At 47.6% G+C, this 26,722-nt stretch overlaps 2 protein-coding genes across 3 annotated transcripts in view; both read left to right on the plus strand.

Annotated features, from left to right (window-relative positions):
• Window positions 1–13,162, plus strand: part of LOC119460810 (host cell factor 1) — a 37,799-nt gene extending 24,637 nt beyond the window's left edge. Inside the window, exons 15-21 of one of the 2 annotated variants that reach the window (XM_049672524.1) lie at window positions 1,854–2,100; window positions 2,281–2,982; window positions 4,426–4,563; window positions 7,181–7,470; window positions 8,941–9,604; window positions 10,031–10,094; window positions 12,531–13,162. In XM_049672524.1, coding sequence (XP_049528481.1) covers window positions 1,854–2,100; window positions 2,281–2,982; window positions 4,426–4,563; window positions 7,181–7,470; window positions 8,941–9,604; window positions 10,031–10,094; window positions 12,531–12,573 — 2,148 coding nt within the window. In that variant the 3' untranslated portion in view covers window positions 12,574–13,162. Of the gene's footprint in view, window positions 1–1,853; window positions 2,983–4,425; window positions 4,564–7,180; window positions 7,471–8,940; window positions 9,605–10,030; window positions 10,095–12,530 lie in introns of both variants that reach the window. The other variant, XM_037721904.2, reaches the window with a different exon arrangement.
• A 10,379-nt stretch (window positions 13,163–23,541) lies between these two features.
• On the plus strand, window positions 23,542–24,699 carry LOC119462003 (adipocyte enhancer-binding protein 1). The gene has a single exon (XM_049672392.1). The coding sequence runs from the start codon at window positions 23,542–23,544 to the stop codon at window positions 24,697–24,699; it is 1,158 nt and encodes a 385-aa protein (XP_049528349.1).
• Window positions 24,700–26,722: the final 2,023 nt, after the last annotated feature.

A 26,722-nucleotide genomic window follows, 5' to 3' on the forward strand; every position in this document is an offset into this window, starting at 1 on the left:
TGGATGCTTGGGTCGCAGAATATACTACAGCATGCTGAAATTGCTGCAAATGTCACTGCATCACAGATTCTTTGTTGCCTTTTTGAGAAAAAATTGCATTTGGGATGCAGGCATGGTTTAAAAATACAGTGGAACCTCGATTATACGTCCCCCGGTCATGTGACGACCCGCATTTTACGACGAATTGATTTGGTCCCGACAAAACTCCCATAGAAATAATGTATTATTAACTTCTATTACACGACACATTTTTACGCTGACCCGCTTCGTAAGACGCCTCTCTGGTACTGTCCGAGAGAAGTTTCTAAGCAGACGCATTCTGGCACGTAAGCACACTGCAACAGGCTGATAACGGGTGCGCAATACCGTATTTACCCGAATGTAACGTGAGGGGCGACTTTCCAGTCACGCGAAATAAAGAAAATAAAACCGCTAATGTAACGCAAGATGAATGAAAATGAAATGGTACCTTTATTCAAGGAATCGCAATTTGGAAATGTTCTCTTCACTCATCATGGTCGTCTGAACAGAAGACGGTGCTTTCCTTGGGTGATCTTCTTGTGCGATCACTTTCGTAGATAGATTCACTTTCGCAAAATTTCACGCTCGCACTGAAAGCGTCCTCGATAAGTGTTTCCGGCACTGTCCTAAACTCGCTATCAGCGCAAAGAGAGCTGTCGGCAGTGTACTTTAAGGGGCTTCGCGAGCCGAGTCTCACGAAAGTGAAAGTGAAACTATCTCCAAAGTGATCGCCTGAGAATTGTCATGTTCCGTGCCGTCGAGCTTGCTTGAGATTTAAGTACTTGACTGCACAGTCGTGACTGCACAGTCATTTCATTCTGGGTCACTACCAAGCCACTTCAAGTTGCACAGAGCTTTCCTGACTGGCCTTGCATTTAACGCTGGTCCTGCCATCTGTGTTGGCGTCGAGACACCAAGCCACGGCGATCTTTCCCAGCTCCTTGGTCATCAAAATTGCTCGTCACTCGAAGCAACCATCATAGCGAATGCACTGCGTCACCGTAATGTCGCAAATGAATGGAGTTGAACCGCAAAATGCCGTAAAGTATTGCAGCAACCAGCCACAAGCACACCGAAAACAGCGTCGATTCCAACCAAAAACAAGTTATGACTTCAGTCGACTTGTCTATGGATTGGATCGAGCCGTAAAGTTACAGGTTGCCAACGTAACGCTGAAAATTGCGGGATTTAGACTGTTTTAAAATGTCAATTTTGTCGTTATTCGACTGTAACGCGAGGGTCGAGTTCAAGCAACGAAATCGTGAAATAAGAAACTCTCGTTACAATTGAATAAGTACGGTAATTTTTTAATAATTTAATATACCTTCCTTGGAAGCAGTGCAAGTCCGTGCTGCGGGCTTAATCAGGCGGTCTGTACCCGTTTTTGGGCAAGACTGAGCGTCACTGCCTGTATTCTTAGTTTTTCGGTTATACGACGCCTGGATTATACGACAGTTTTGCGTGGTCCCGTCAATGTCGTATAATCGGAGTTTCACTGTAACTAGCTTTTCGGGTGCATGACCTTTAATGCTGAATATTCTTCAGTTGCATTTTTCAGCCAATATAAAGCAACTTTGAGAAAAGTTACATATTTTGGAATTTATAAAGGCCTTGCTCAGCTGTCTTCTATAAACAAGCGAGCTGGAAACTTTGAGGCAGCATGGATTTTGCTGTAAGTTTACCTTTCGTGTGGATAGTTGGGCAGTGCTTGTCCTGTTTTATTATCGACTTGGGTTTCTCACGAGCAGGGCTTTGTGTGCGGCCTGCTTTGCTTCCAGGTTTGCTGCTACTGACATGTAAGGCACTTGACTAATGCTTTGCCGATTTTTCAGGGAGTTCCTATGGAGACTGATGCTGACAGCACTACAGATCCTGCAACCATGCAGTCTGCTCAGGCCTTGCTTGACACCATGGTGCCTGTCAAAATCACTGCTGAAGGTGTTTGTGACGATGGAGTCCAATCTGCTCAAGCTTGCACAGATGGCATTCACTGTGGTACACCGGAGCCTTGCACAGATGGCGTTCACTGCGGTACACCGGAGCCTTGCACAGATGGCGTTCACTGCGGTACACCGGAGCCTTGCACAGATGGCGTTCACTGCGGTACACCGGAGCCTTGCACAGATGGGGTTCACTGTGGTACACCGGAGCCTTGCACAGATGGGGTTCACTGTGGTACACCGGAGCCTTGCACAGATGGGGTTCACTGTGGTACACCGGAGCCTTGCACAGATGGGGTTCACTGTGGTACGCCGGAGCCTTGCACAGATGGCATTCACTGTGGTACACCGGAGCCTTGCACAGACGGTGTTCACTGTGGTACACCAGAGCCCTGTGCAGATGGTATGCATTGTGGCACACCTGAGCCCTGTACAGATGGTATGCATTGTGGCACACCCGAGCCCTGTACAGACGGTATGCATTGTGGCACACCCGAGCCCTGTGCAGACGGTATGCACTGTGGTACACCCAAGTCCTGTGCAGATGGTATTCACTGTGGTACACCCGAGCCCTGTGCAGATGGTGTTCATTGTGGTACACCTAAACCATGCTCAGATGGCATCCATTGTGGCACTCCAGAGGACTGTGACTCACCAGAGCAGCCCCGCTGTGCCAGCCCAGAGCCTCCATGCACAGTGTCCCCTGTGCTTCACAACAAGTCCCTGCTGCGGCCTGTGCCCATGCGCTTGGGTGTGTGTGTGGTGGCCTGTTCGGACCAGGGTGAAGGGGGTGAGGGTGACAATGGACAGCCGCCGGGTGATGACTCAGCACCGGTTGACAGTGGGGGTGGAGGAGAGGGGGAGGAGCCACCGGGGCAGGGAGATGACCCACAGGAGCCACCAGTACCGCCTCCACCGGCGGACTCAAGTGGCGGGGGTGATGAGCCACCGGAAGAGCAGGGATCCGGTACCCCAGATGCCGCCCCTGCTGATGCACCTGAACAAGAGGAAGAAGAAAAGCGTGAGTCTCTCTGACTATCATCACTGTGCTCAGTGTGATCTGAAATGCAGTGTGGTCAGTCAAGTGGAAATTGAATCAAGTGGAAATACTGCGGTCTGTTTTGTGTGCATTACTATGACAAAGAACATTGCTGGGAAGTCTCCTTTACTTTTTTTATATGCGCTTTCATCAGCTCAACTTCTCTTGTGTGGGCTTCCTCTTCAAATGAGCTCTGACTGGAGCTTCTGTGTCTTTGGTCGCACTGATGTAAGTGTGCGCTAAGTTGTCTAATAACGAGATTGATGTTTTTCGAACTTGCTGATCCCTTGTCTCTCTAACACATTTTCTGTGAGGGCACATGAACGCATCCACTCTGTGTGAAAGGGCCCTTGGAAATTTTTAGCGCTAGTTCAGCTTAACAACAAAAAAGTACATTGAAAGGGATAACGAGCATATGAGAAAACTGCTACTGCATGACGGGAACAGCACCCGGGGTGATACCAGGCGTGTCAAAATGCTGGCACAATGAGAAATGCCAGCCGTGGTGTTACAAGCATTGCACCTCGATGGTGTAAGAGATAAGACCAACAGAAAAGTGTTGGCACTTGTCAATGCCCTATGAAAGGATTACATAAGTTTAACTTGACAATTACTATTCGTTACTCTCAGACCAGTGTGTGCACCACGGTGTGGTATGCACACAGCTCCTCAGCAGAAATGCTAATGTGCGTGCACTTCTGGCAGTGCCAGTTAAGCAGTGCATGACAGTGTGCCCACTTGGCTTTGTTGTGTTTGCAGTCAAACGCATTGCACATCTCTGGGGGCCTTCTAACCCTCCACACACTAGCTGCACATGTGCTGTCGTCGTGCCTCAAGTGCTCATATAATGTTTATCACAATAAAGTGCACTGAATGTTCTGGAACAAAATGAAAGTTCCAGCCTGAAATGACAGTTCTGGCAGTAGGTGTGGTAGTGCATAAACCCTGTGCACACCAAACCTGCATCTGGCAAATTATACGTGTTTTTGCCTCTCGGAGCTAATACTACATTCACTCGTATGCAGTGATGCATGCCAATGGTCACTTGAATCTTTTTTTTTTTTTTTTTTTGATCCTGGTGGCCACTTCTGAACAAAAGGGCATCTCTCCAATCTCTCCAATGCTACTCACTGCATGCTTGTGAAAAGTTAGACTTGAAAGGATTAGGTTCACCAACCCTTGTGGGAAGTTTTGTTGACCTTGCTGCAGGCAATTGCTTTTTGGATTCAGAGGATACATGCTTCCAGCGAAATCGTTAAATACAAACCCTGTCTATGTGTTGAATCATTCTTCTAGAAGAATGCATCTCCTCAGGCTGGACCTACTAACCTAACTCGTTACTGCTATTGCTTTTTGATGCATTTCCTGAGCTAGACGTGTGCCAAATTTGCGTGCTGTCATTCTGATTGCATCTGTTTCTCTTAGCCGAGGGTGAAGGTGAGGAGTCGGCCGCAGGCGGCCTGTCTCTGGAGACACCTGGTGCACTGCCTCCTGACCAGATGTGTGTAGATGACCCACCCCCTCAGCAACCACCAGCACCAGCTGAACAAGCAGCTGACGGAGGCAAGTTGCCTTTCTCGTATATCTGTCCAAAAAGGAAAGAACATGCTTCTTTGGAGCATTGCGGTTTTGGAGGCGAACTTGTTTTCTGGGCTAAATTATAATGCAGTCAAATCCTGATAATTGGAACTCGAAGGGGCCCGAAAATTTGTTCGAATTAAAAGGACTCATTTTTGAAGTATTCGTGCACCATAGCATGGGACCTGCGAACGGTGCGAGTTGTGACACAACGCGGGCGTGCAAGCACATAGCAAGCGAGGGCCCTGAAGCTGCCCACGTCTGCCAACGCTCCGCTTCCCGATAACGGCCGGAAATGAAACTTCAGGGAGTGGCCGGCGCCGACACAGCGACAGCGTGCGCTGGGACCGTCGAAGGTGAGGGAGGAGGGGGGCAGGGAAGTGGATTTGGCCTCAGCAACCCCGTCGCTTCGGTGGCTCTCCTCGCACTTCCTTGCAACTCCCTCACCTTCGACTGTCTCCGTGCGCGCCTGCGACCGTGCCGGCGCCGTTGCTCCGTGGGCAGTTACGTTGGCCGGACTGGGCCTCTGCTGTTGCTTCCCTCTGTGCCGCAGCGTTCAAGGTCAACACATGACCAGGGAATAGAGGAAGCAGAAATCAGAAGGGTTCACTGCCATTTTCTCCGCGTGGTTGAGACGTCTGCAGGTACACGCTTATTCCGGCGCAACGTAGAAACGGGGACTTTGCCGTTTGAGAGAGTGAAATTTCCGGCGCGGTTCTTTTTCTTTTTTTTCTCTTTTTTTTTTCTCTCCGCGCGGCATTGAGGGGTCTCGCCTAAGCTTTTGCTCTATGACGTTGTCAGAGCAATGCTGGTCGGAGGCGCCGCCACGTGATTTGGTGCACTGCTGAGAGCATTGTCGTTGCGGGGTATGTTCGATTTAACCGTCACGAATGCTTTCACGTTCGAATTACGTACTGGGTGTTTTTGCCCATTGGAATGCACATAACTTTGACGGGACCACAGCGTCAGTTCGAATAAACCGGAAGTTCGAATTAAGTGTGTTTGAATTAAGGAGATTCGACTATCTTCGTTCCTTAATTTTGTATGAACCTTACGAGTGATGAGTTTCAATGTGGTGCACTAATTAGTGTAAAGTGTGGATCTGTAGCATGGACCGATAGTTCGTCCAAAGCAGTCTTCTCAGTCAGTCATGGATGTGTCGGGACCCCTTGTGGACCGTTGGAAGTGATGGGGGGGAACCCTTGCATTGAGGAAGCGCAGGAGAGAGGGGGGGGGGTTCAAAGGTTTATTTTCTTTTCGACAAGCAAAATTGGCAAGGAACACTGACGTCTTTTATTTATTTTCTTTATTATCCTGTGCGGATTGCTGTTGCAGTTCTGGGAATGAGTCACGGCTAAACTGGCCTCCAAAAAACACGCAATTTTTGTTCTTTCCCTGCAAATATCGACATTTTCGAATATGAATATTAAGCTTTGAATATTGATTAATTATATGCACATGCATTTATTAGCAAGTTGGGTTAATTATCTTGGAGAATTGCAATTAGATTGTCCGTGTTACAAAACTAGACTAGTAAGCCATTATACTAAAACATTGTGCATTAGGCTCGTGTTAACTTGGAAAATTGAGTGATTCTCACTAGCTCTCCTTGCCAACCTGTGCCTTATTCATCATCATCAGCCTATAGTACTATTTATGTCCACTGCAGGACGAAGGCCTCTCCCTGCAATCTCCAATTACCCCTGTCTTGCGCTAGCTGATTCCAACTTGCACCTGTAAATTTGTACCGCATCAAATGCCTGTAAGCTCGGAGGCATTGATCCTGTGCCAGTCGTCGCTCATCGCAATTTGCTCAGAATTGGGGGTGGCGCTCAAAAAAAAAATGTAATAAGTGTACACTATCTACCCGCAAACCCGTGCCCCTTGCTACTGAGGCTGGCTTTCCCGCATAGTTCCGGCTTTTAGCCGCTAAGTGTGCTTTACAGGCGAGATTTTGCCAGCAGCACGAAATTGTCACAAAATTCAGCACAATATTGCCCCAATATTCTTAGATTAGATAGAAACAAATGCTTCTACTACTTCTTCTTTCTGGGGTTTTATGTGCCAAAACCAGTCCTGATTATGCGGCACGCCGTAGTGGAGGGCTACAGATAAATTTTGACCACCTGGGGTTCTTGTACTACAACGCAAGCACATGGGCGTTTTTGCATTTCGCCTCCATCGAAATGCGGTCGCCGTGGCCGGGATTCGATCCCGCGACCTCGTGCTCAGAAGCACAACGCCTTAGCTAACACTGCGGTGGGTAGAACAAGAACCGTGTTTGATCCCGCACAGCCAGCAATATGATCGATTTGGATTGAATATCTGTATCCAACCGAATATTTGAGCATTTTCGAATATCTATTTTCCAAATCGAATGAGGATATTAAAAATTTTAAACTATGCTAGACCCTTGGTCAGCTCATTTGGCAAAGCGGTTGCCTCGGAAAGGTGAACTCTGCAACTTTCTTTGAGGAATACAGATGCCCTTTCTTTGTCGCTTTGTGCTACTTTGTGGATGCCAATTTTTCAAGCAAGATGATTTCAATGTGGGATACTACATGCACAGACAGTGGTTGAGATGTGTTGTGTACCTGTGCAGTGATGTCGGCAGAGGCTGAACCACCTGCGGAAGCCACTGCTGTATCTGCCGCTGCTGCTGCTCTTTCCGCTGCTACTGCTGCTGCTGCTGCTACACCTACTACTACTGCTGCCGCTACTGTGGCGGGGGCTGAATCTGCAATGTGTGCGGACCCCCTGACCACGTTGGCGTCGGCAGCAGTCTCGACAGCGAGCAGCACACCTCCAACTCCTGCTCCAGTGCTTGCGGCTGCTGCTGCCACCAATGGCCTAGCAGCTTCCATCAAAACGGAAGAGGACGTCAAGCCGCCGGTAAGCACCTGCTTGGTCAGTTGAAAATTTTTGGGAGTCGTGCACAAGGAAGTGCTGGTTTGTGCCATGGTTACCATTAGGTGTGTGTGCATTGCTTTTATTTAAGAAAACCTGTGACGGATGGTTGTACAAGTGCGCTTAGTTGACAAAAGAATGTGAAGCAGTTATAAATAAATGCAATGGGAGAAAGAATTTTAGGTCCACTGCCCAGTTCTGCATGTAGGCACCATCGCAAAAAAGTGAACTGCCAGCTAGCCTTTAATTTACAAGGAAATCGCAATAATACAAGATTTCTTAATTCGAATTGGCAGATAATTCAAACTGCCTTGTTGGTCCAAAACCTTATGTATAGAGAAAAACTCCCCCGAATTCGAACTCCAAAAACCGCACGACGGCTATTTCGGAAAATTTTTTTAATCCCATGGACCACTTTTCGGACAAACCCAAGCCAAAGGTGAATGTTCAATGCGTTGCTAGCCACTATAATATCGCCTGCTGTAAAAATGATGAGAAAAGACGCGCGGGACGCCGAGACCGAACTGGAGCAAGCAGAGTGACGTGTGCCCTCCTTTCCCATCTGGCTTAAAGGCTTGCATGTCAGGAATTCGCTTGCATTTCCCTTTTTTTTTTTTTTTCATTTTACGCTTTGTTTTCAGGGATTGGTCAGGAGAAGTGGTGGGCAGCTTTTAGGCGAAAATGTCGGCCTTAGTGAAATAAAAAAATTCCGCCTCCATTTCACCTGTCAAAGTGGATGTACAGCGAAGCTGTTGCCGACGTCACACAAGCGGTCACCACAAGGCGTCTCACCGTTGAGATCATCAATGTAGCGTCTACGACATCGTTCGCTTCCTTTCCATTGGTGCTTTGATGCCGTGGTGCACGTTCGCGGCGCCCATACGCTTCCGCATAATTCATGTTCATGAAGTAAACGTCGTAATTTTTTAGCAATGTTGCCCTGATGTCGATTATGGTCGCAGCATGCTCTGCGTGACTGATGCAACGGACAGAGCGCCAGCTCATCAAGGACAGATACATTGTGTGCACGCGTTCGTCACGCGTGCACGCAGGTGTGCCCGGAGTGCAGCATATATCCTCATTCTAGTAGACCCTCCGCCTGGTGCGAGTGCGTTATTGAATTAATTTAATTTCTCAAAGTGCGTCACAAATTTTGTAAAGTGCGACTTACACATAACCTGCAGACATGATAGCATCGGATTGTAATTTGAACCTATTGAGGAAACATAATTCTGTTACACTGAAAGTTCCAGTACGCACACATTTTTCTTTGTCGACGCGATGGTGTACACGCACGAATGCAGAAAATTTGCCGGGGTAGCAATATACTGTACAGCTTGCTGTAAAAGCAGTGGTTAAGACAGATTTGTTGGTTGTAAACTAAGAGAGTGTCCTTCTTGGTGCATTGTGGACTTGTGCCATTTAGGTTAATGAATATGCTCACCACATGCGCAGGTGGAACTAAAAGCTACTGCACCTGCACCACCATCAGCCAGCAGTGGCAAGCGTGACGGCATGTGGTTCGACGTGGGTGTGTTCAAGGAGACGTCGTGCCTCGTTTCACACTTCTACCTACCTTCGGAACAGTCGGAGCAGCAAAGAAAGGATGAAACAGATGTGGACGTTGTGTCTCTAGGTGCCCATTCAATGCTGCAGAAGCAGGAGCTGCTGCCTGGGACAGCTTACAAGTTCCGAGTGGCTGCCATCAATGCATGTGGCCGGGGCCCCTGGAGTGAAGTGTCTGCATTCAAGACGTGCCTGCCCGGATACCCTGGCGCGCCCTCGGCAATCAAGATCAGTAAGGGTCCTGACGGTGCTCATCTCTCGTGGGAGGCACCTCAGGGCAATCCTGGGGATGTGACCGAGTACTCGGTGTACCTGGCAGTGCGGTCAGCAACGACAGGGGACGGTGCAGGTCCTGCCAAGACAGTGACCTCGAACCCATCGCAGTTGGCATTTGTGCGAGTTTACTGTGGACCCCAGGCAGCCTGCACAGTGGCCACAGCTTCCCTGGCATCGGCACATGTGGACACCACCAGCAAGCCAGCCATCATATTTCGCATTGCGGCCCGCAACGACAAGGGGTATGGTCCGGCGACCCAGGTCCGGTGGCTGCAAGGTACGTGGGGGTGCATTGATGGCAGCTTGTTGTTGCTGAGTAGCAAATTGTGTTATGGTATGGTGTAGGGAAATGCAGAGCGCATGCAAGCACATGTTGTTGTAATGGAAGTACATTCAATTAAAGGGAAATGTTAAGTGCATTGTTCGTTTCCATTGTGCAGCTTCCCTTTGAAATGTACTGCTTGTGTGTCGGGGGTTTTTTTAGGTGTGCATTTCTTCTGCACTTGCCGGTAGTTATGCTAACCAGCCTCGCAGCACTGGCATAAGATCGTGCAGATATTGCACAAAAGATTATATATGGGAGATGGGCTGTGCCTAATACATGGCTGGTGTGTTGCCACAATTTCTGAATGTTTAAAAAAAAAAAAGCATGTTCTTGAGCTGCGAAAGCATAGTTGGAAACGGCAGCGTTTTCTTTGTTCAGATGGTGTGGCACTGAGTGCTGGCCGAGGAGCTGGAGCGGCTACAAAACGACCGCCGTCTGATGGGTGAGTCCAAGACAAATTTCTTTGTTTCTTGGCACGGAAGGATGAAATTTGGTACACACACTGCAAATCGCATTGAGGCGGCCTTCAACAGTGGTTGAATAAGGGATGTTGTTGGAGCTAGCATTTGAACAAGGGGACATGTCATCATCAGGGCAACAACTGGTTTCCTTAGCAGGATGTATGCATGGTGTAGCTCACTGTCTGGGTACACACTGCCGATATGGCTACGTACTGCTGCTGGTACTTCCAAGAAGTAGAGGTGACAAGAATGGAAAAGGATGAGCTGACATTAATCCTGTGGTCCTAGTTTTCTCAGGAAGCAGGAACTAAGAATATACAGGGTACAAGTAACTTTACCCAAACTTTAAAAATATACAAATGTAACGTAGCTGAACCGAACCAAGGTTATGTTGTTTGCAGTCGCTTGGAGATACTCGGATTATTTTTGCATTCCGCCTAATTAGATAATTGGTCTTAATTAAATCAACTTCTCAAATATTATAATTAGATGAAAAGTGTCAATGAGAAAATTGTAGAGCAACATGAGAAACTGCCGATAGAGCTTTCTGTTGCAGAATACGTGCTGCACAAAAGTGTTTTTCTGAGCGTGAAAGATGCCCGCGAATACACAGTGCCTCGAGCAGCCAGTCGCGCGGCAATTTTGAACACAGTAGAATGTCGGTCGGCAACGATCCCAAGCCTGGACGACCTTCACCTTCGAGATCAAGGCGATGTTGGTTGTGTTTTTTGACTGCAAAGGCATTGTCATTGTCCATCGTGAATTTGTACCATGTGGTCAGATGGTAAACAAGGAAGTCTACCAGGGGATTTTAGTGCGTTTGAGGGATGCTGTACGCAGTCAGAGGCCGGAATTTTATGAAACCCAGACTTTGACAATGCACATCGACAATGTTCCGGCTCACGTGTTGCTCCTTGTCCGCAGCTATCTAGCAAAACATCGCACTCCTGTTGTGCCCCATCCACCGTATTATCTGAACCTAGCCCCAACAGACTTTTTCCTGGTTCCCAAACTTAAAGCCACGTTGAAAGGACGTCATTTTCAAATTGTAGAGATTCCGGACAATGCGACAAGAGACCTGCGTGCCATCCCAGAAAGTGCATTCCAGGAGGCTTTCCGAAAATGGAGAAAACTATGGGAACAGTGTATTGCCAGTAGAGGGGACTACTTTGAGGGGCACAGTGCTTACAATGTTGTACAATAAACAATAAATATGTATACAGTGAAACCTTGTTAAATCGGATTTCACGGGACTGAAAAAAATGTCCAAGTTAACCGAATGTCGAATTATCGAGGTTATCCAGAAAACAATAAGCAAATGCTTATTACGTCAACACGCGTTTACTTAGTAAATGAATAGGCAAATCCTGTGCTATTTTGTACAAAAGCAGTGCGGAATCTATAATTCCCATCTCGTGACTCATTGGCTCTCACAGCAGTGATCGAGTCCTCGTGACTTCCTTCGCAGCCCGGCCACTGCGCGCGCCTTCATTTGCGACACGCTTTGCGCTACCGGCGCATTCTGATTTTTTCATTGAGCAGATCGCCAACAAGATCGTCCGTCAATCCATCGTGATGTAGCCGGTGCTCTTCATCCTCAACAGCTTTGCATTGAGTCAAAAGAAAACTGTTTGCCACAACCGCAGCAGTGGACACCACGGCCACTATCGACGCAATTATGAACAGAGACTTTGCGGTGTTGAAGGCACGCAGCCGATGCACGCACCGAGTCATAACAAAACTATTGTTCGCTGCATCTGCGAACGAAACCGCAATCAATATCGATGCCATCATGGATGGCAACTACGCAGTTTTATAGGCACGCGGCCGACGCGCATACCGAGTCAAAACGAAGCAGTTTGCCCACAACCGCTGCAGAAGAAACCATGGCCGCTATCGACGTGATCATGGATGGCGACCTCAGTTAGCTTTCTCTGTCACTCCGGTTCTGTGTTGTACACATTAGAAATCTCAACTGATATTGCTTGATATTAATGTGTATTTGTATATACTATTGCTTATTTTAAGTGTAGTACCACAGTATGTCAAAGCTGCATGCCCACGAAAATTCCGCAGCTTTTTGTGTAGTGTGGTCAAAAGTGAATAGGGTGATTACACCAGGAGTTTCACCACTTTGATATTGCTGGTGAGGATGCTGATATTATTTTTAGGTTGTAATTAATGAATGTTTGAGCAAAAGGCACACATAATAAAGAAAACTACTCTAAAGCCAATGACGTGGCTATACTTAAAATACTAGCCTTTGGTTGTTGCCTTATGCCTTAGTGTGGCGGCCGTGTGGTGGTAACTACCTGTACCATGGTGCTGGGAGAAGCTATGTGCATGTTCTGCAATCATTATGTCAGTCTCATAGCGTTCGGTCAAGTGTCTCACGGTGATGCTGTCTCTTCCTGCAGGAAAGGAGCAGCTGCCAAGAAGGCAAAGAGTGAAGACTCCTGAGCAGCCTGGCAGTGACCAGGCGTGTTTTATTTGTCAGCTTTTAACCCACCAACGCCCGTGTTACTATCATCAATTTTGTTTCTGCCATCATCAAGTTTGGAAACGTTTTTAAATGAGTGCCCTTCCTCCACCCCTTGTCCTAATTCCCTGGCCCCGCGGTTGTACATAATAAGCATCACCGCTTTGCACCCAGGTCTTTTCCTTGGGCAAACAGGGGGTCTGTGGCACGGGCCCCTGTGGTGGTAGCCCAATTTCATGCCCTGTGGATGGGCAGCGTTGTGTAAATAAGCTTTCTATTTTTTTCTTCTCCCCATTTATGTCTTATCATCGCAGCTCAAAGCACCCATCTCACAATGCACCCATGCACATGCAAGCATTGCTGACGGTTTTCATTTTTGTATAGTCACCCTCTGCCGACTAGCGCGAGGCTTGCACGATGACGACGCAGTGTCTGAACGTTCTACCCCTCCCTCTACCCCTCCCCCCCCAGACACATACACACACACACACACACACCAAGTGACGGCGTCCAGGCCTTGTCAGATCATTGCTGTTTTTCTTGAGTAAATAAAGCCGTTGTAGACTATTCCTTCTTGCTTCTTTTGGTCACTTCTTAAGGTACTGCCTTCAGAGCAGTAAGCCCCCAGAAATGGCATTACTGTGAGGCTAATCAGGATGTGGGAAGCCACTGAGTGTGTTCCAACTCAGTAAGTAGCCATAATACAAGCCAAGCACAAGAGCACCATCACTCTTGTCAAACTTTTTTTTTAAAGAAATACTTGTACAATGTTGTGCATACACAGGAGGAGGACTTAATCACTATGGGTGAAACCTTCTCCACAGAAATAAAATGCGAACGATAAAACGAAGCAAACAAGAGAGTGGGAAACATTCATATACATATACAGTAAAATCTTGCCACAAGAGACACTTGGTTATAAGAGACATTTGAAAATGGTTTGGTTCGCCTTCCTATGGTCGCCATGTTAATATCGCATACAAGAGACTAAGCTAAGGACAACTTTTTTAGGTCCCTAGAGTAAATTCTTCACTATAAGAGACGCAACCCAGACACGCTCATGTGATGCGACCAACGTCGTACCAAGCAGTGTGCGCTGCAATTTTCATTCCCTTGATTCGATTTTGTTCCGTTCCGCAGCCAGATGTACTGAATTTTCTGTCATTACGCTTCTATAATCGCTGTCGCGCTCCCACACCGACTCTTCAACAGAGTACCATTGAGTTGGATTTCCGTCGCAGCGTCTGCGGTGCTTTTCGCATTGTATGTCGGAAGTCGGACTCCGGAGCCATCTCCATGTTTCCATGAGACAGCTCTGTTCACATCAAAGATGTGTTTAAACACACTTTGATGCTGATGTATAATAAAGTGGTCTAATCCGACTCCTCAGTGTTTTTAGAATTTTTGGTTACAAGAGACATGTTTCCCGGGTCCCTTGAGAGTCTCTTGTAACGAGCTTTTACTGTAAGGCCAAAAAAATGCAAATAGGTATATAAAAAATTTTTGTCAATTTTCTCCTGTACATTCCCACGGAAGTTGTATGTCATATGCATATTAACATTCCAAAATGATATTGACAGCCAGACAAAGAACTTTATTGAAGGTCCTGAGAAGCTTCGTTGCCCCCTCTCAGGGAGGCGACAAAGCCGCGGTCCGCACCCACGTCGGGACAGGGAGAGGGGCTTTAAGGGAGACCGAGCTCCAGCGCCGCATCGTGGGCTCTCTGGACAGTCCAAAATTGCCGTGACTGGTGAAAGCTCCGAAGAGCAGAGCTCCACTCCTCTGCAGTGCATAAATGCGGGCCCCTCTAACAAGAGGCATCCCCAGAGCATGTGGTCTAAAGTACTACATTGTCCGCAGCTAGGGCAGTCTGGGCTAAAGCAGTCTGGATTGATGCAATGAAATAAATTCAGGTTGGGATATGATCCCGTCTGAAGCATGCATAGTGTGGCAGCTTGAGGTCTGGTTAGTGTGCCGTGTGGAGGAGGGTATAGTCTCCTACCATGTAGTAGTGTTTGGTAACCTCGTTAAATGTGGAGAGAGTGTCACGGAACTCGACAAGCCTAGAATCGACATAGCCTTGACTCACAGTGGCATCAGCGCGGAGGGTTAGTTTGTGCGTTTGGACATGTGCGATGTCATTTGAGGTTGGGGAAGGAGTCGAGTTGGGGCTCGAGATGTGCCAGGAACCGCGTGATTGTATGTGGCTGGATGATTTTTTTGCCTTTGAGAATTCGATGTGCTTCCTCAGCGAGGGTACCAGAGGCAAATGCCCGGACTGCCGCCCTCGAGTCGGTGAATACTTCAGCTCTCTCATCGTCGAGAATTGCCAGAGCGATCACAGCCTGCTCTGCCCTAGCCGGGGTGGTGTCTCTGATGGAGGCTGCACAAGTGATGTGTCCGTCGTGATTAACTACCGTTGCGACGAAGTTCAATGTGTGCCCGTACTGGGCCGCGTCAACGAAAGTGACTGTGTGAGGCGAGGCTTTTATCCTCCGGAGCAGTGCCACAGCCCTAGCTTTGCGCCTGCTCGCATTCTGTTGTGGACGCACGTTTTTGGGGAATGGAACAACCATAATGTTGTCCTGTAGGTAATCTGACATTTCACATGTACGTTGTACCGCTACAGTGGAGCCTCCCTCCCCGCAGGGGTGCTAGAGAGTCTTGATACTTAAGCCGTTTCCTGAGCTTCTATGATTTTGTTGAGCGTATTATGTACACCTAGTTGAAGAAGGTGGTCCGTGCTGGCGTTTATTGGTACTCCTATCACTTTTTTGATGTTTTTATGGATGAGCGTGTCCAGCTTGTGCCTTTTAGACGGCTACCACTTGTGCATTGTAGCCACGTAAATCGTGAGGAATGTGTGATATTGAAAAAAAGAAAGCAATGTGGATATACCATAATTACTACGGATACTAGGCGTGCGCAATTTATGGATGGCGGATTGACCAATGAGAAAGTACATGCGAGAAAATGTCTACAGAAAGAATGAAATTTAGAGATAATGCCTATAGTATTATAAAGGCTAGATAAAGATAATCAAGATTAACAAAAATCTGAAACAAAAAAGACAACCGTGGAGCGAAATAATACGAGGGACTTCTTTCGAGTTAGTGAAGAAGCAGTGTGAATGAACGTAGGCTGACAGCTACAGTACGGTGCTGTGTCCTTCAGCTGTCATCCCATGTTCTCACTGTTTAATCAGATGTCTCCAACCAGCTCACACGTACGCTCTTTTGTTCCGTGTTCCTTTTGAGTATATAGTTCGTCCTGTACACTCTGTCCTGGATTCTTAATTGCTTTTTATTTGCAATCAACCAGGTACCCCAGAGCTGTGTAATACACTTGTGAAACTAAAAATATTCGGTTACTCCCACAAAAGTTTCATGCCATCAAAGACGATCAAGCGAATCGTCTAGGCTGCCATCGACGGGCGTTCATCATACTTCATGTAGACGGTGTTTCTTTGCTATTATGTGTAACGTAGCGTGTAACAAACAGGCCTTGCAACTGTTAACCCAGGCGGTGAGGAAACGCGAACGTTTGCCATCACCGACCACAGCATCTAAGGTAAACTATCTTTTAGATGCCACAAAGCTCTTGCATGACAGCTCTGTAGGTGTTCTGATAACGATCGGCATCTAGAGGGCTGTCTTTCTGACGTGGCAGTAGTGGGCCGCTTGCTGCCTCTGGGCTGCAAGCAGTCGCATCCTTAAAGGGACACTAAAGGCAAATACTAAGTCAAGCTGAAGTGATGGATTAATTCTAGAGAAACTCAAAGGCGTCAATATCATCGCGAACAGAGCCTCAGTAAATTGGGGTAAATGCACGATGCGATTAGAGACTCCACCGGGACATTCATCCGATGACGAAGGCACTCATTTAAATTCTGTCGCTAGTACTCAACCACTCATTATAAAAACATTTGTATTGTATTATAAGACGAAATAAAATGCTACTTGACCAGTTCTATTTCATTTTTTAGGAAAAAGAAGACATTACACCGTCGCGGCGGCCGCATTTCGATGGAGGCGAAATGCAAAAACGCCCGTGTGCTTGCGTTGTAGTGCACGTTAAAGAACCCCAGGTGGTCAAAATTAATCCGGAGCCCTCCACTACGGCGTGCCTCATAATCAGAACTGGTTTTGGCACGTAAAACCCCAGAAAGAAGAAGAAAGACATTACACCGTTGAGAACAGTGCGGTCGGAAGGTTTCGTTTTCGCTCGACTCTGCCCGCGCTTTCGCGTTTCAGTACCGATATCGCGTAGTGCTGCGCTGGTTTTGCTGGCTCGCGAAAGTGCGGTCGCACAAACTGCAAGAAGCAGAGAAGCGGTAAGGTCCCTGTATTTTTATACAGGGACCTTAAGAAGCGGCGCATCGTTCCGCCGTCTGTCGGGAGACGTTTTACTCACCGACGGCAGCAAAGGGCGCGTGGCGGGAGATTTGGATTGCCATAAAGGTATTCGGATCGGACCCTTCAGATGCAATTTTCTCTTAAACTAAGTTATTTTCTTTGCACGAAACAAGCGTTGCGAGGTTTCTGGAATGGTATTTAAACAGTCCACATCGACTTAGTATTTGCCTTGCACTAAAGGCAAATATTAAGTCATGCTAAAGTGATAGATCAGTGCTCAAGAATCACTCGGGTGTCAATATTATCGTGAACAGAACCTTAGTAATTTAGAATGAGGTAAATGCAGGACAAATGAAGTACTTGACCAATGATGAAGGCACCACTCATTTAAATTCTATCACTAATACTCAACCACTAGTGATAAAAACAATTGTATTGCATTATAAAACGAAAGAAAATGCTACTTGTCCAGTTCTATTACATTTAAATTCTATCACTAATGCTCAACCACTAGTTATAAAAATAATTATATTGCATTATAAGACGAAAGAAAATGCGACTTGTCCAGTTGTATTACATTTTAGAAACACTTTGAGGATTCTTAAGCGTTCTAAGATTCCCGACTGCTTCTCACGCTTCCCGGCAACTGCAGCTTATGTAACCGTAATGTTTACCTGCAAACGCTGGCGGCGAACGCTTCCTTGCTTGCTTCCTATACCATGGCGCATACCCACTACGATTGGCCAAGAAGCCGGCGGTTAAATGGGTGGGGAGAAAACTTGAGGGAAAAAGTATTGTGAGGGAACATTGAAATGATCCAATGAAACAAACTGATGTGAGAATTTTTTTTTTCCTTCTAGGAAAACGTGTGCTTTTTGAAAGGTGAGCGGCGAACGCTATGCACGAAGACGAGTTTTCTGGTTCTTTTTCTTTATATTTTGAAGAAATGAAAGCCACTTTTTGGTGACGTGAACCGAAAATTTGCACTGTGTAGGTTGCTTATGTGCTCGGAAAACCGTTACTGAATACTCGCTTTCTCCTAATGTTTATGCTTTATATCTATCTAACCCCTGGTATCCTCGGTACACTATAAGACGAGGCAACCTAAAGTTTGCCCGCGCGGCACTAGTGCCAATACTCCCCTGGCGGAAGCACGGCCGCCTGGATCGGCGCGCGCGGCGGGGTTGCCCGCCGGAACCCCGCCGCGCGCGCCGATCCAGGCGGCCGTGGCGGAAGGATGGAAGTGTCGAAGGTCGCCGCTGGGCTAGCGCGCGCCCGTGTTCTCTACGGCGCGAGCGACGGCGAGCGCGACCTCATCAACCAGGAAAGGTGGCACGCAATACTGCTGTGTTGTTGATTGCCACAAGAGCCTCGAAAGGTCGAAAGCCACTCGTGAAGTCCTACAGAATTCCGGGAAGGTGGTACGAGAAGGACAGACGACAAGCGTGGATAACTGCGGTGCGCCGAGTCAAGTAAGTGACGTACTTTCGCATTCGCGTGCAATGTCACGGTCGCTAGATAAAAACGCAATAGTAATGTGTCGGTATTTAGCGCATGGCCGTTTGTTTAGACGTGTCGCGGAGTTGAATCGTACAGTGACATTCGCCGTGTTAGCTTAGCGGTAAATGCATACGTGTAGCGCCGCTAAGCTCGACGACGCGATCTCGATTCCCGGCCACGGCGGCCGCATTTCGATGGGGGCGAAATGCAAGAATACAGTTCTTACCATGTACTTTGATTTTTGTGCACGTTAAAGAACCCCCAGTGGTCAAATTTATTCCTGAGACCCTCCATTACAGTGTGCCTCATAATGGTTCGTGCTTTTGGCACGTAAAACCCGCGAATTTAATTGATTGTACTGTTCGTTCACTCGCATCGGTAAATAGGAGCTCAAGATAATTATATCCTTTTTCCAAACGCTGCAACTTAAATTCCTAGTTGTGCATGCAACTAAAGGGGCCGCACGTTATTAGTCTTTTGTGTGGTGGCAATCCGCATTTAATGCAAGCTGCGGTCATCGCATACGTCTGTAAGCGGCAGATCGCAAAGCAGCTGCCCGAGACGCGCGCGTTATGTTTGTTGCTCGGCCATGCTTTCTAGGTTCACAATATCCAAGCATGCTTTAATGTAATTGCCACCTTGCACATTCTTCCTGCTTCAGTCTTCCTGCCAAGAATCTTCGTTTCGTGTAGAGCCGGCCATCGGTGTGAGCTTACTTAAGCTGCGGCGGGGCATTCGCCCGACGAGAAACTAGATTTGCTTTGGTGAGGCATGTATCGCTAATTCTTGCGCTCGTGCTGCTGGTCCCAAGGTAATCGCTGGTTACCGTGATCTGGGTTCATTTCGCGGAGCAGTTTGTACGAGCGACTTCTCATGAGCAGTGAAAAGATACCTTGCTCACTAATGCAATTAGTTGCCATGACTCTAACATCTGCATTGAATAAGGCATGATATACATTAAATATTTATACAGCATGATATAAGGCATTATGCGCATATGTAGTACTTACATCGTTAATTAATTTTATTGGCTTATTGGTGCCTAATGCATGTGTTCTTTCTGTTCCGACAGTGCTGATGCCACTCCCTGGGAGCCAAATTGAGAGCAGCCGTGTGTGCGCGCCCAGCGACCAACGAAACCAATCGCAATCGTCACCGTCTCTGCACATCTCTGCAAGCATGCATGACCGCTTTGTGACTGCATCATAGAGAAATAAAAGTGACTAAATTACTAAACTCGGTGTGCACCTCTAACTCGATGTCGTATACAATCTTGTTGGACACCTCCGACACGCACTTGGCTTTCACTGTCAAGACACCGCCCACAATTTGTTCAACACCACACACGTGTGGAAGCAGACGCTCCCCTTTCTTGAGGTTGCCGCCACGAAAAAAGCTGTTGGCGTCGGCAACCGTCTTGAAACCGCACTGCAGTCTTTGCATCGCTGTTAAGCAAGCAGGCGATCTGCCGCCGTCGAAAACGGAGCGCCGTGAGCACGAGCAGCGAAGGAGAGCACGGGCGAAACAATAATGTAAACAAAGCAGAGACTGCACCACGGCGCGACCGCGCTGCTTGAAATTTCTACATTGGGGGCGCTGTCAGGAGGCGCAGCAGCGCCTTCAGGCGATCGTTTTCTCGTCTATGTGTGGCACGGTGTTTATACTTATTCGAAGTATGAAGCAATGTTCTGAGTGACGAGCGATACATGTTTAATTTGTGTAGGTTCATTACGGCCTTTGTAGAAAGTTTATCATTGAAGTGTTCCAGAGTGTCATACTGCCGCTAGCTGAAATGTTTCCCAGACTCCTAAAACAACTGCACGAGATGCGGACTCGAAATTCCGTGACAATAGGGAGAATTTTAAGCGCAATGAGTTGCGAAACTTTCACTTTCCTGTTTAAATTCAAGTGTTGCCGATAATTACTAAACTCGTTTTCGTGCGTCACACGGGATTCGTAATTTTTCTCCGGTGTCCTCGGTGAGCTAAACCAGGCATCTTGTTTTTATCTGGGGAAAATTAAAGGCATGGTAAGGGCAATATGTAGATAAGGCAAAAAAGTTGGGCTAGTTGGGAACGAGCATAAGACACGATTACTAGAGTAAAAAGACGGGGACAAGAGAAAGAACACGGGACCACGCTGTAGATATGTAGACAATGTTCAGTGTAGACAGTGTATGTAGATATGTAGTAGATGTAGCAGATATGTATGTAGATATGTAGACAGTGTAGATATGCAGACAATATGTAGACAATGTTCCATATGAGTCAGTTAAATTTGCCTTTTCCAATAGAATAGACGGCTGCGCTGTCATAGTTACAACTACAACTGATGTCAAATATTGCGAACATAGGGGGAACAATACACCAAGTTTATGTGCGATGGTATATGCGTGTTCATCAAATACAGCTTTTAAAAAAACTGTAAGCAAGTATTCGAAAGTACCACGCTGCTGTTATTAGCCAGGTTTTCCAATGTCCCAAGAGAACTCCGCGTTTCAGACACTTTATACTCCGAAGGAATAGAGAGCATTATAAGTACAATGTGTTGCCACGTTTTAACGTTTCTGGCTCATTTAGAAGTGTTACGAATAATGATTGAACCTTCATTACTTACTTTGTACTTTTTCATACGTGATATATTGGGTTCGCCTGGTGTCTCCTCAATGAAATAAAGGAAGTAGCTTCTTTATTGTTCCTGGCCTAGTTATAAGCTTTGCAAATGATTACTGAGCCGTCGTTGCACCCTCCCCCCATTTTTCATACGTCATAAGGCGTTCCCGGTTGGTTTCAGCGATGTCCTTGGTGAACTAATTAAGACGCTTGGTTTATATTTGGCGAAAATAAAGGGCGCGGTGTGGACACTATGTCAGTAAACTTCACACAGGTGACTAATTACGATATCTGCAGTAAATTACGCACGCAAGCGATCCGGAGTCTTACGGATATGTTTTCCGAACAAAGCAGAATTTATCTCGCTGCCTTTGGAGAACTGATAAGTCAACCAATATCAAATCTAGAGAAATTTGAGAGGGCAGGGTGGGGGGGACGAGTAGGGAGGGAATACACCATGGTAAACGTTATGGCGAAGTAACATGTGTGTTAATGAATTACTGGCTTTTAAAAAAATTTCAACAAGAACTGCTCGGCAACTTTTTTAATTATGCGATATAATTAAGGAAACTAAAAATTTTATTGAAACCGTTCGAAAGGAACAGCTTCGCTGAAAATTTGTTAGTAATTCTCCAAGGTCGCACACATCTGCTGTTTCTTTTCTTGCGAAATTGCAAGTCGTTTATGCTGATTGTACATCGTTGTGTATAACCTCGACAATACTATTACCTTAAAAAGCGATACATGTGTGCTGTATATAGACAAAGTACAGTTATTTGTTTAATTAGCAACGTCGTCTGTAACAAATCTGCATTTTCTGACGTGCGCTTCGCTGCTGCTACTGGGCGGGATCAGGGACCTCTGGGCACTCACTGCGTAGCATCACTGCATCATATGTAGATTTTATATAGTGTCAAGAAATAAATGCAAAGTCAAATAATTTGGGCCTCCATGGTTCACCATGTGTGATTGATGAATAGGTTTATGTCTGTGAAAATATAAAAAAATTACTGACAGACGCATTTACCGTCTTTTTGACCTATTGTAAAAGTAATTCGATATATATATATATATATATATATATATATATATATATATATATATATATATTGTAAGAGGGTTTATCAGAACTCGGAGCAGCGCAGCGGCGACAGTCCAAACGAGACACGGCTTTCAAGCACGAGCGCCGTTGCCGAGCAAAAGCGCTGGACCCACAGCGTCTCTCTTCGCTACAATATATATATATATATATATATATATATATATATATATATATATAGAGAGAGAGAGAGAGAGAGATAGGGAGAGAGAGTGTATATATATATATATATATATATATATATAGAGAGAGAGAGAGAGAGAGTCAGGTCGTTTGCGGTCTGCAAACGACCTGACTCAACAGCATCGAAAACACTAAACACCGAGCGCAGCCTGGGAAACTGCTTATTTCAGGGCAATTATTGGTTACATGTTTGTGTTTCTAGTGGAACGCAAGCGCCAATGACGGGCGGATGCTGCTAACCACGACGCCGAGCTAACTTGAGATATCGAGCGCATGCGACAACGGCGAGCCGAGGAGGCGGCGTTACGGGCACAGCAGCGTCAACGTGGCAATGGCGGGAACGCGTTCGCCGGGGCCAACGCCCGCTTTCGGCGGGAGTTTCTCGAACGGCACTTTGGCTTCGGCTGCGGACGAAACGTCCACGTTGAAATCGCGAATCGAGTGGAACGCAAGCGCCAATGGCGGGCGGACGCTGCTAACCACGACGCCGAGCTAACTCCAGATATCGAACCCATGCGACAACGGCGAGCCGAGGAGCCGGCGTTGCGGGCAGAGGAGGTACGACGCAGAGAACGACGTCACTAACGGCGCTGCCAATGGAGACGTTTAGAGAAACATGGGACGAACGGTTTTTGTTTCGCCTAGCCATATACAGCGTTCGCTGTAAAAAAGAAAGAAGTACATAAATTTATAGAATGATATTTCATTCCCTGCCAACGATAGAAAAAAAAAAAACTAGAAGATTCAGAAACAAGCGTACTACAAACAGTATCTCCATCATCGCAACGGCCAGAACTCGTTATAGTATATTTATATGACAGGAATGGCTTGCGTACAATGTTGAATTGAACGATGTCAACAGATTTGAGTTCAATGAACCTAAACTTCTGTAAATGTTTATTATTTTATAGTGATTAAGTAGCGTGCTAGGGAACGCGAAGGAACGGTGTTGCAAAAAAATTACTAGTAATTGATGCGCCTAGAAGAAGGTAACATTTTATACGCTCGCCAAGCTCGAGGAAGGCAAGCGCTCGTAGCAGAGGAAGACGACGTGGCGCAAGACGGTGGCGCGCGCCTACGCTCGAGGCGCGATCGAACGCCGGAAGCGGCCAGTCGGCTCCCGGGACATCGCCGCAGCTCTTGCCTCATCCGTCGGGCTTGCATCCTTGGCCGCCGCCACCCCAGAGACCAGCCGCCACCATGCCCGAGGAGGACGACGACGGAAAGAAGGGCGGCAAGGACGACGCAAAGAAGGGTGGCAAGGATGACAAAAAAGGAAAGGACGACAAGAAAGGCGGCAAGGACGACAAGAAGGACAAGGGCAAGGACGACAAGAAGGACAAGGGCAAGGAGTCCAAGAGCCCCAAGAGCGGCAAGGGATCGGGCAAGGGTTCGGGCAAGGGTTCCGCTAAGGGAGGATCGCCAAAGGCACCCGCCTCGGCGCCGCCGCCCAAGGAAGACAAGTCCGAAAAATCCGACAAATCCGAGAAGTCCAAGAAGAGCGAAGCCTCCGAGAAGACCGACGTCTCCGAGGCTTCCGCCGAGTCCAAAAAGAGCGTCGGCAAGGGCTCCAAGGCCAAGAAGCCGTCGGGCCCCTACAAGGCTCCCGAGCCGTCGGAGACGATGCGCAGGGCCATGGCCGACGCGGGTCCCGTGTACGCCGAGCGATACTTCAACGACGAGTACGAGGACGAGGACGAGATGCGCAACTACGTCGAGGTACAGGTGTACGAGCGCTGCCCTTCCGGTATGAACGTTGGAGAACGGTCGACCCCAGGCAGAGGAGTGCAACACCAGCGGGGACACACATACTACACGAATGCGCCGCCGACCCGCCGCCAGTCGCGCCCGCAAAACGAGGGAAGGCCACCGCCGTTGCAGCAGCGAATTGAGCGGCGAGTAAGCGCGGCGAGCCAGCGCCAGCTGGTCTTCGACGGCCAAAACATGTCCGAGAGCCAGGAGGGCTCGTACTACGAGTACGAGGAGCGCAGCCCACCTCAAGCAACGCCAGGACGTCGTGCCAGTCGCGATCGTTACTCGGGTCAACAGATGGATCCCTACGCAGGTCCCCACCGGCTGGATCGCCGCTCAAACCACCAGCTGGATCGCCGCTCAAGCCACCACATGGATCGCCGCTTAAGCCACGAGCAGAATCGCCGCTCAAGCCCCGAGCAGGATCGCCGCTCAGGTCATCACATGGACCGCCGCTCAGGTGGGGTTTCGCGACAAGGTTCGCAACAACTCTGCATAACGCCAATCGCCGTGGTGGTCGACGTGATGAACTTGGACAACCCCGACGACGAGGGTCGCTTGCGCGCTTTTCCCTGTACTCGAGGGAGCTCGAGAGAACGGATGTGACTTCAGTCGGCGTCACTGTCTGCGTCTCGAGACGACGACGCCCCGGGACGACGTCGCTCCGAGACGACGTCGCTGGTCAACAAAATTTATTTCAGTCAGCGCGTGGTCACCGACTTCGTGGGACTCCTCCGGTGCCGCCCTGATCTTTCCCTTTGCGCCAGATTGTTCGCAGCTGGACACAAAATTACTTATCCCACATTAAAATCCTACGTAGAGCCGTCTGCAACGTCTGTCTTCATTTAATCCTACTCGCCGCAGTGCCTCTGAGCCTTCGGTGTTTGGCTCGAATCCCTTTTGGGCCGACCGCACTCTAATGAGGGACAACGCAAGAGAAGGCCCGTGTTTTGTAATTTCTGTAAATGTAAAAGGGACGCTGCAACGAAAAGGTTATCCGGTTACGACGAATGCGTTAGGAATAATTTAACTGTCCTTGGATATGTTTACGCTACCAGTAATTTTAATATTGCCAGTAAACCAGGAGAAGGAAGAGCGCGAGGCTGCTCGCCCGGGCATTCCGTGCGCTAATACAAGGAGGTTAGCTGTCAGCACTATAGATCGATCGATAGTTGGCACGAAATCGTGGCTACAGGCAGTGCAAAACAGACGCGAAGGCAAACGCAAGAGAATGAAGACGCGTGCGCTAACTTACCACTGTTATTATTGTGACAAACTTTAGATACATACTACCACAATAACAGACGAACAGCGTAACCCAATAAACTCGGAATCCGCGTGCCAGTACGCAAAGCAACAAGCACTAGCTCTGACCCACAAAAATCGCAGCCTTTTCCGAGTATACCTAAGGCACGCGACAACGTCGGTTGGTTGGTTGGTTTGCTTTTATAACGTCGCCAAGGATGCACTTCGCCGACCTCGATCCCACTACACCCACTACACTACTCGGTATCACGGTGCGAAATGCAGTGGTCAAAATAGGGTCGGCACCCGCACTTGTTGCAGTACTCAGCTAAGTGCTCCACAACACATTTGCTTATTTTGTTTTCGAGCTTCCCGTGACTCTCATTTGCACAGAGTTCGTGTTAAGAGAGCAGAGAGGCAGCGCGTCTTTACCACGCGTTTATTCGATGAAGAAGCCGAAGTGCCGAGGCTCGAGCACAGCACAATACTTCCCGCCGCTGCCGCCGGACTTCTTTCACCTTTTCATTGCTTGTTCGAAACTGAATACCTGCCATTGATGGTAATTTTCTGTTAAAGCGATGGCGTTAAGGGCCCCGTGTGACAGAAAATCCGGTTTAGGCGTCGGGATCCGTAGCCGGTGTTGGCGTCCCGTGAGCGAAAATTGCCGAATATATTCTATACGGCACTAAAGTTCTTCTTCTATCACTAAAGTTGCTCACACCTTGTCTTACATTCCTTACAAAGTTATTCCTTGGAATTTTGAGAATAACAGCCTACAAACAAATGTCATGAAACAAAACACCGACAGTGCATGTCTTTCTGTGTTAAATCTTTCCAGCCTGAAATATTAAAAGTGGAAAACATTAACAAAAGATCGGCCCACGCAAGAGGCCGCGTTTCTACCAGAAACCCCGCCTTCGTCCACAGCGTTCGTCACCAGCGTTTCCCGGCAAACATTACGGTTACATAATCTGCAGTTGCCGAGAAGCGTGAGAAGCAGTCAGGGATATTTGAATGCTATCGCGTTCCACTTTTAAAGGTGAAGCTTAATCGTCCTCCAATTAAAAAAAATTTTTTTTTTTTTAGTTCCGGAATGAAGAACCCAGGCGGCGGGATGACCTTGTGAAGTAGTCACATGCGCAAGTTCAGAAAACAAGATGTTCTTTGGTTGTCGATTGGTGGTGTTGTTGTTGCTCTAAACATATGGCACGTACTCACTAGGGAGATTGGCCAAGGTTCGCAATGTATGAACACGAGTGACCTCGCAGCTTTCGTCCTCGTTTCATCGCTGTTCACTGAATGCGCGTTTCGCTCACGAGAAACGTACGGTGCGATACGCTTTCGCTCTCTTTCGTTCTCGCTTCGACCACGAAGTCTTTAACGA

The sequence above is a fragment of the Dermacentor silvarum genome, chromosome 8, assembly GCF_013339745.2.
Source record: "Dermacentor silvarum isolate Dsil-2018 chromosome 8, BIME_Dsil_1.4, whole genome shotgun sequence".
Lineage (NCBI taxonomy): Eukaryota > Metazoa > Arthropoda > Arachnida > Ixodida > Ixodidae > Dermacentor > Dermacentor silvarum.

Bases quoted from the DNA above. Each gene is read 5' to 3' on its own strand.
- LOC119462003 (XM_049672392.1), top strand. From the start codon at position 23,542: ATGCCCGAGGAGGACGACGACGGAAAGAAGGGCGGCAAGGACGACGCA.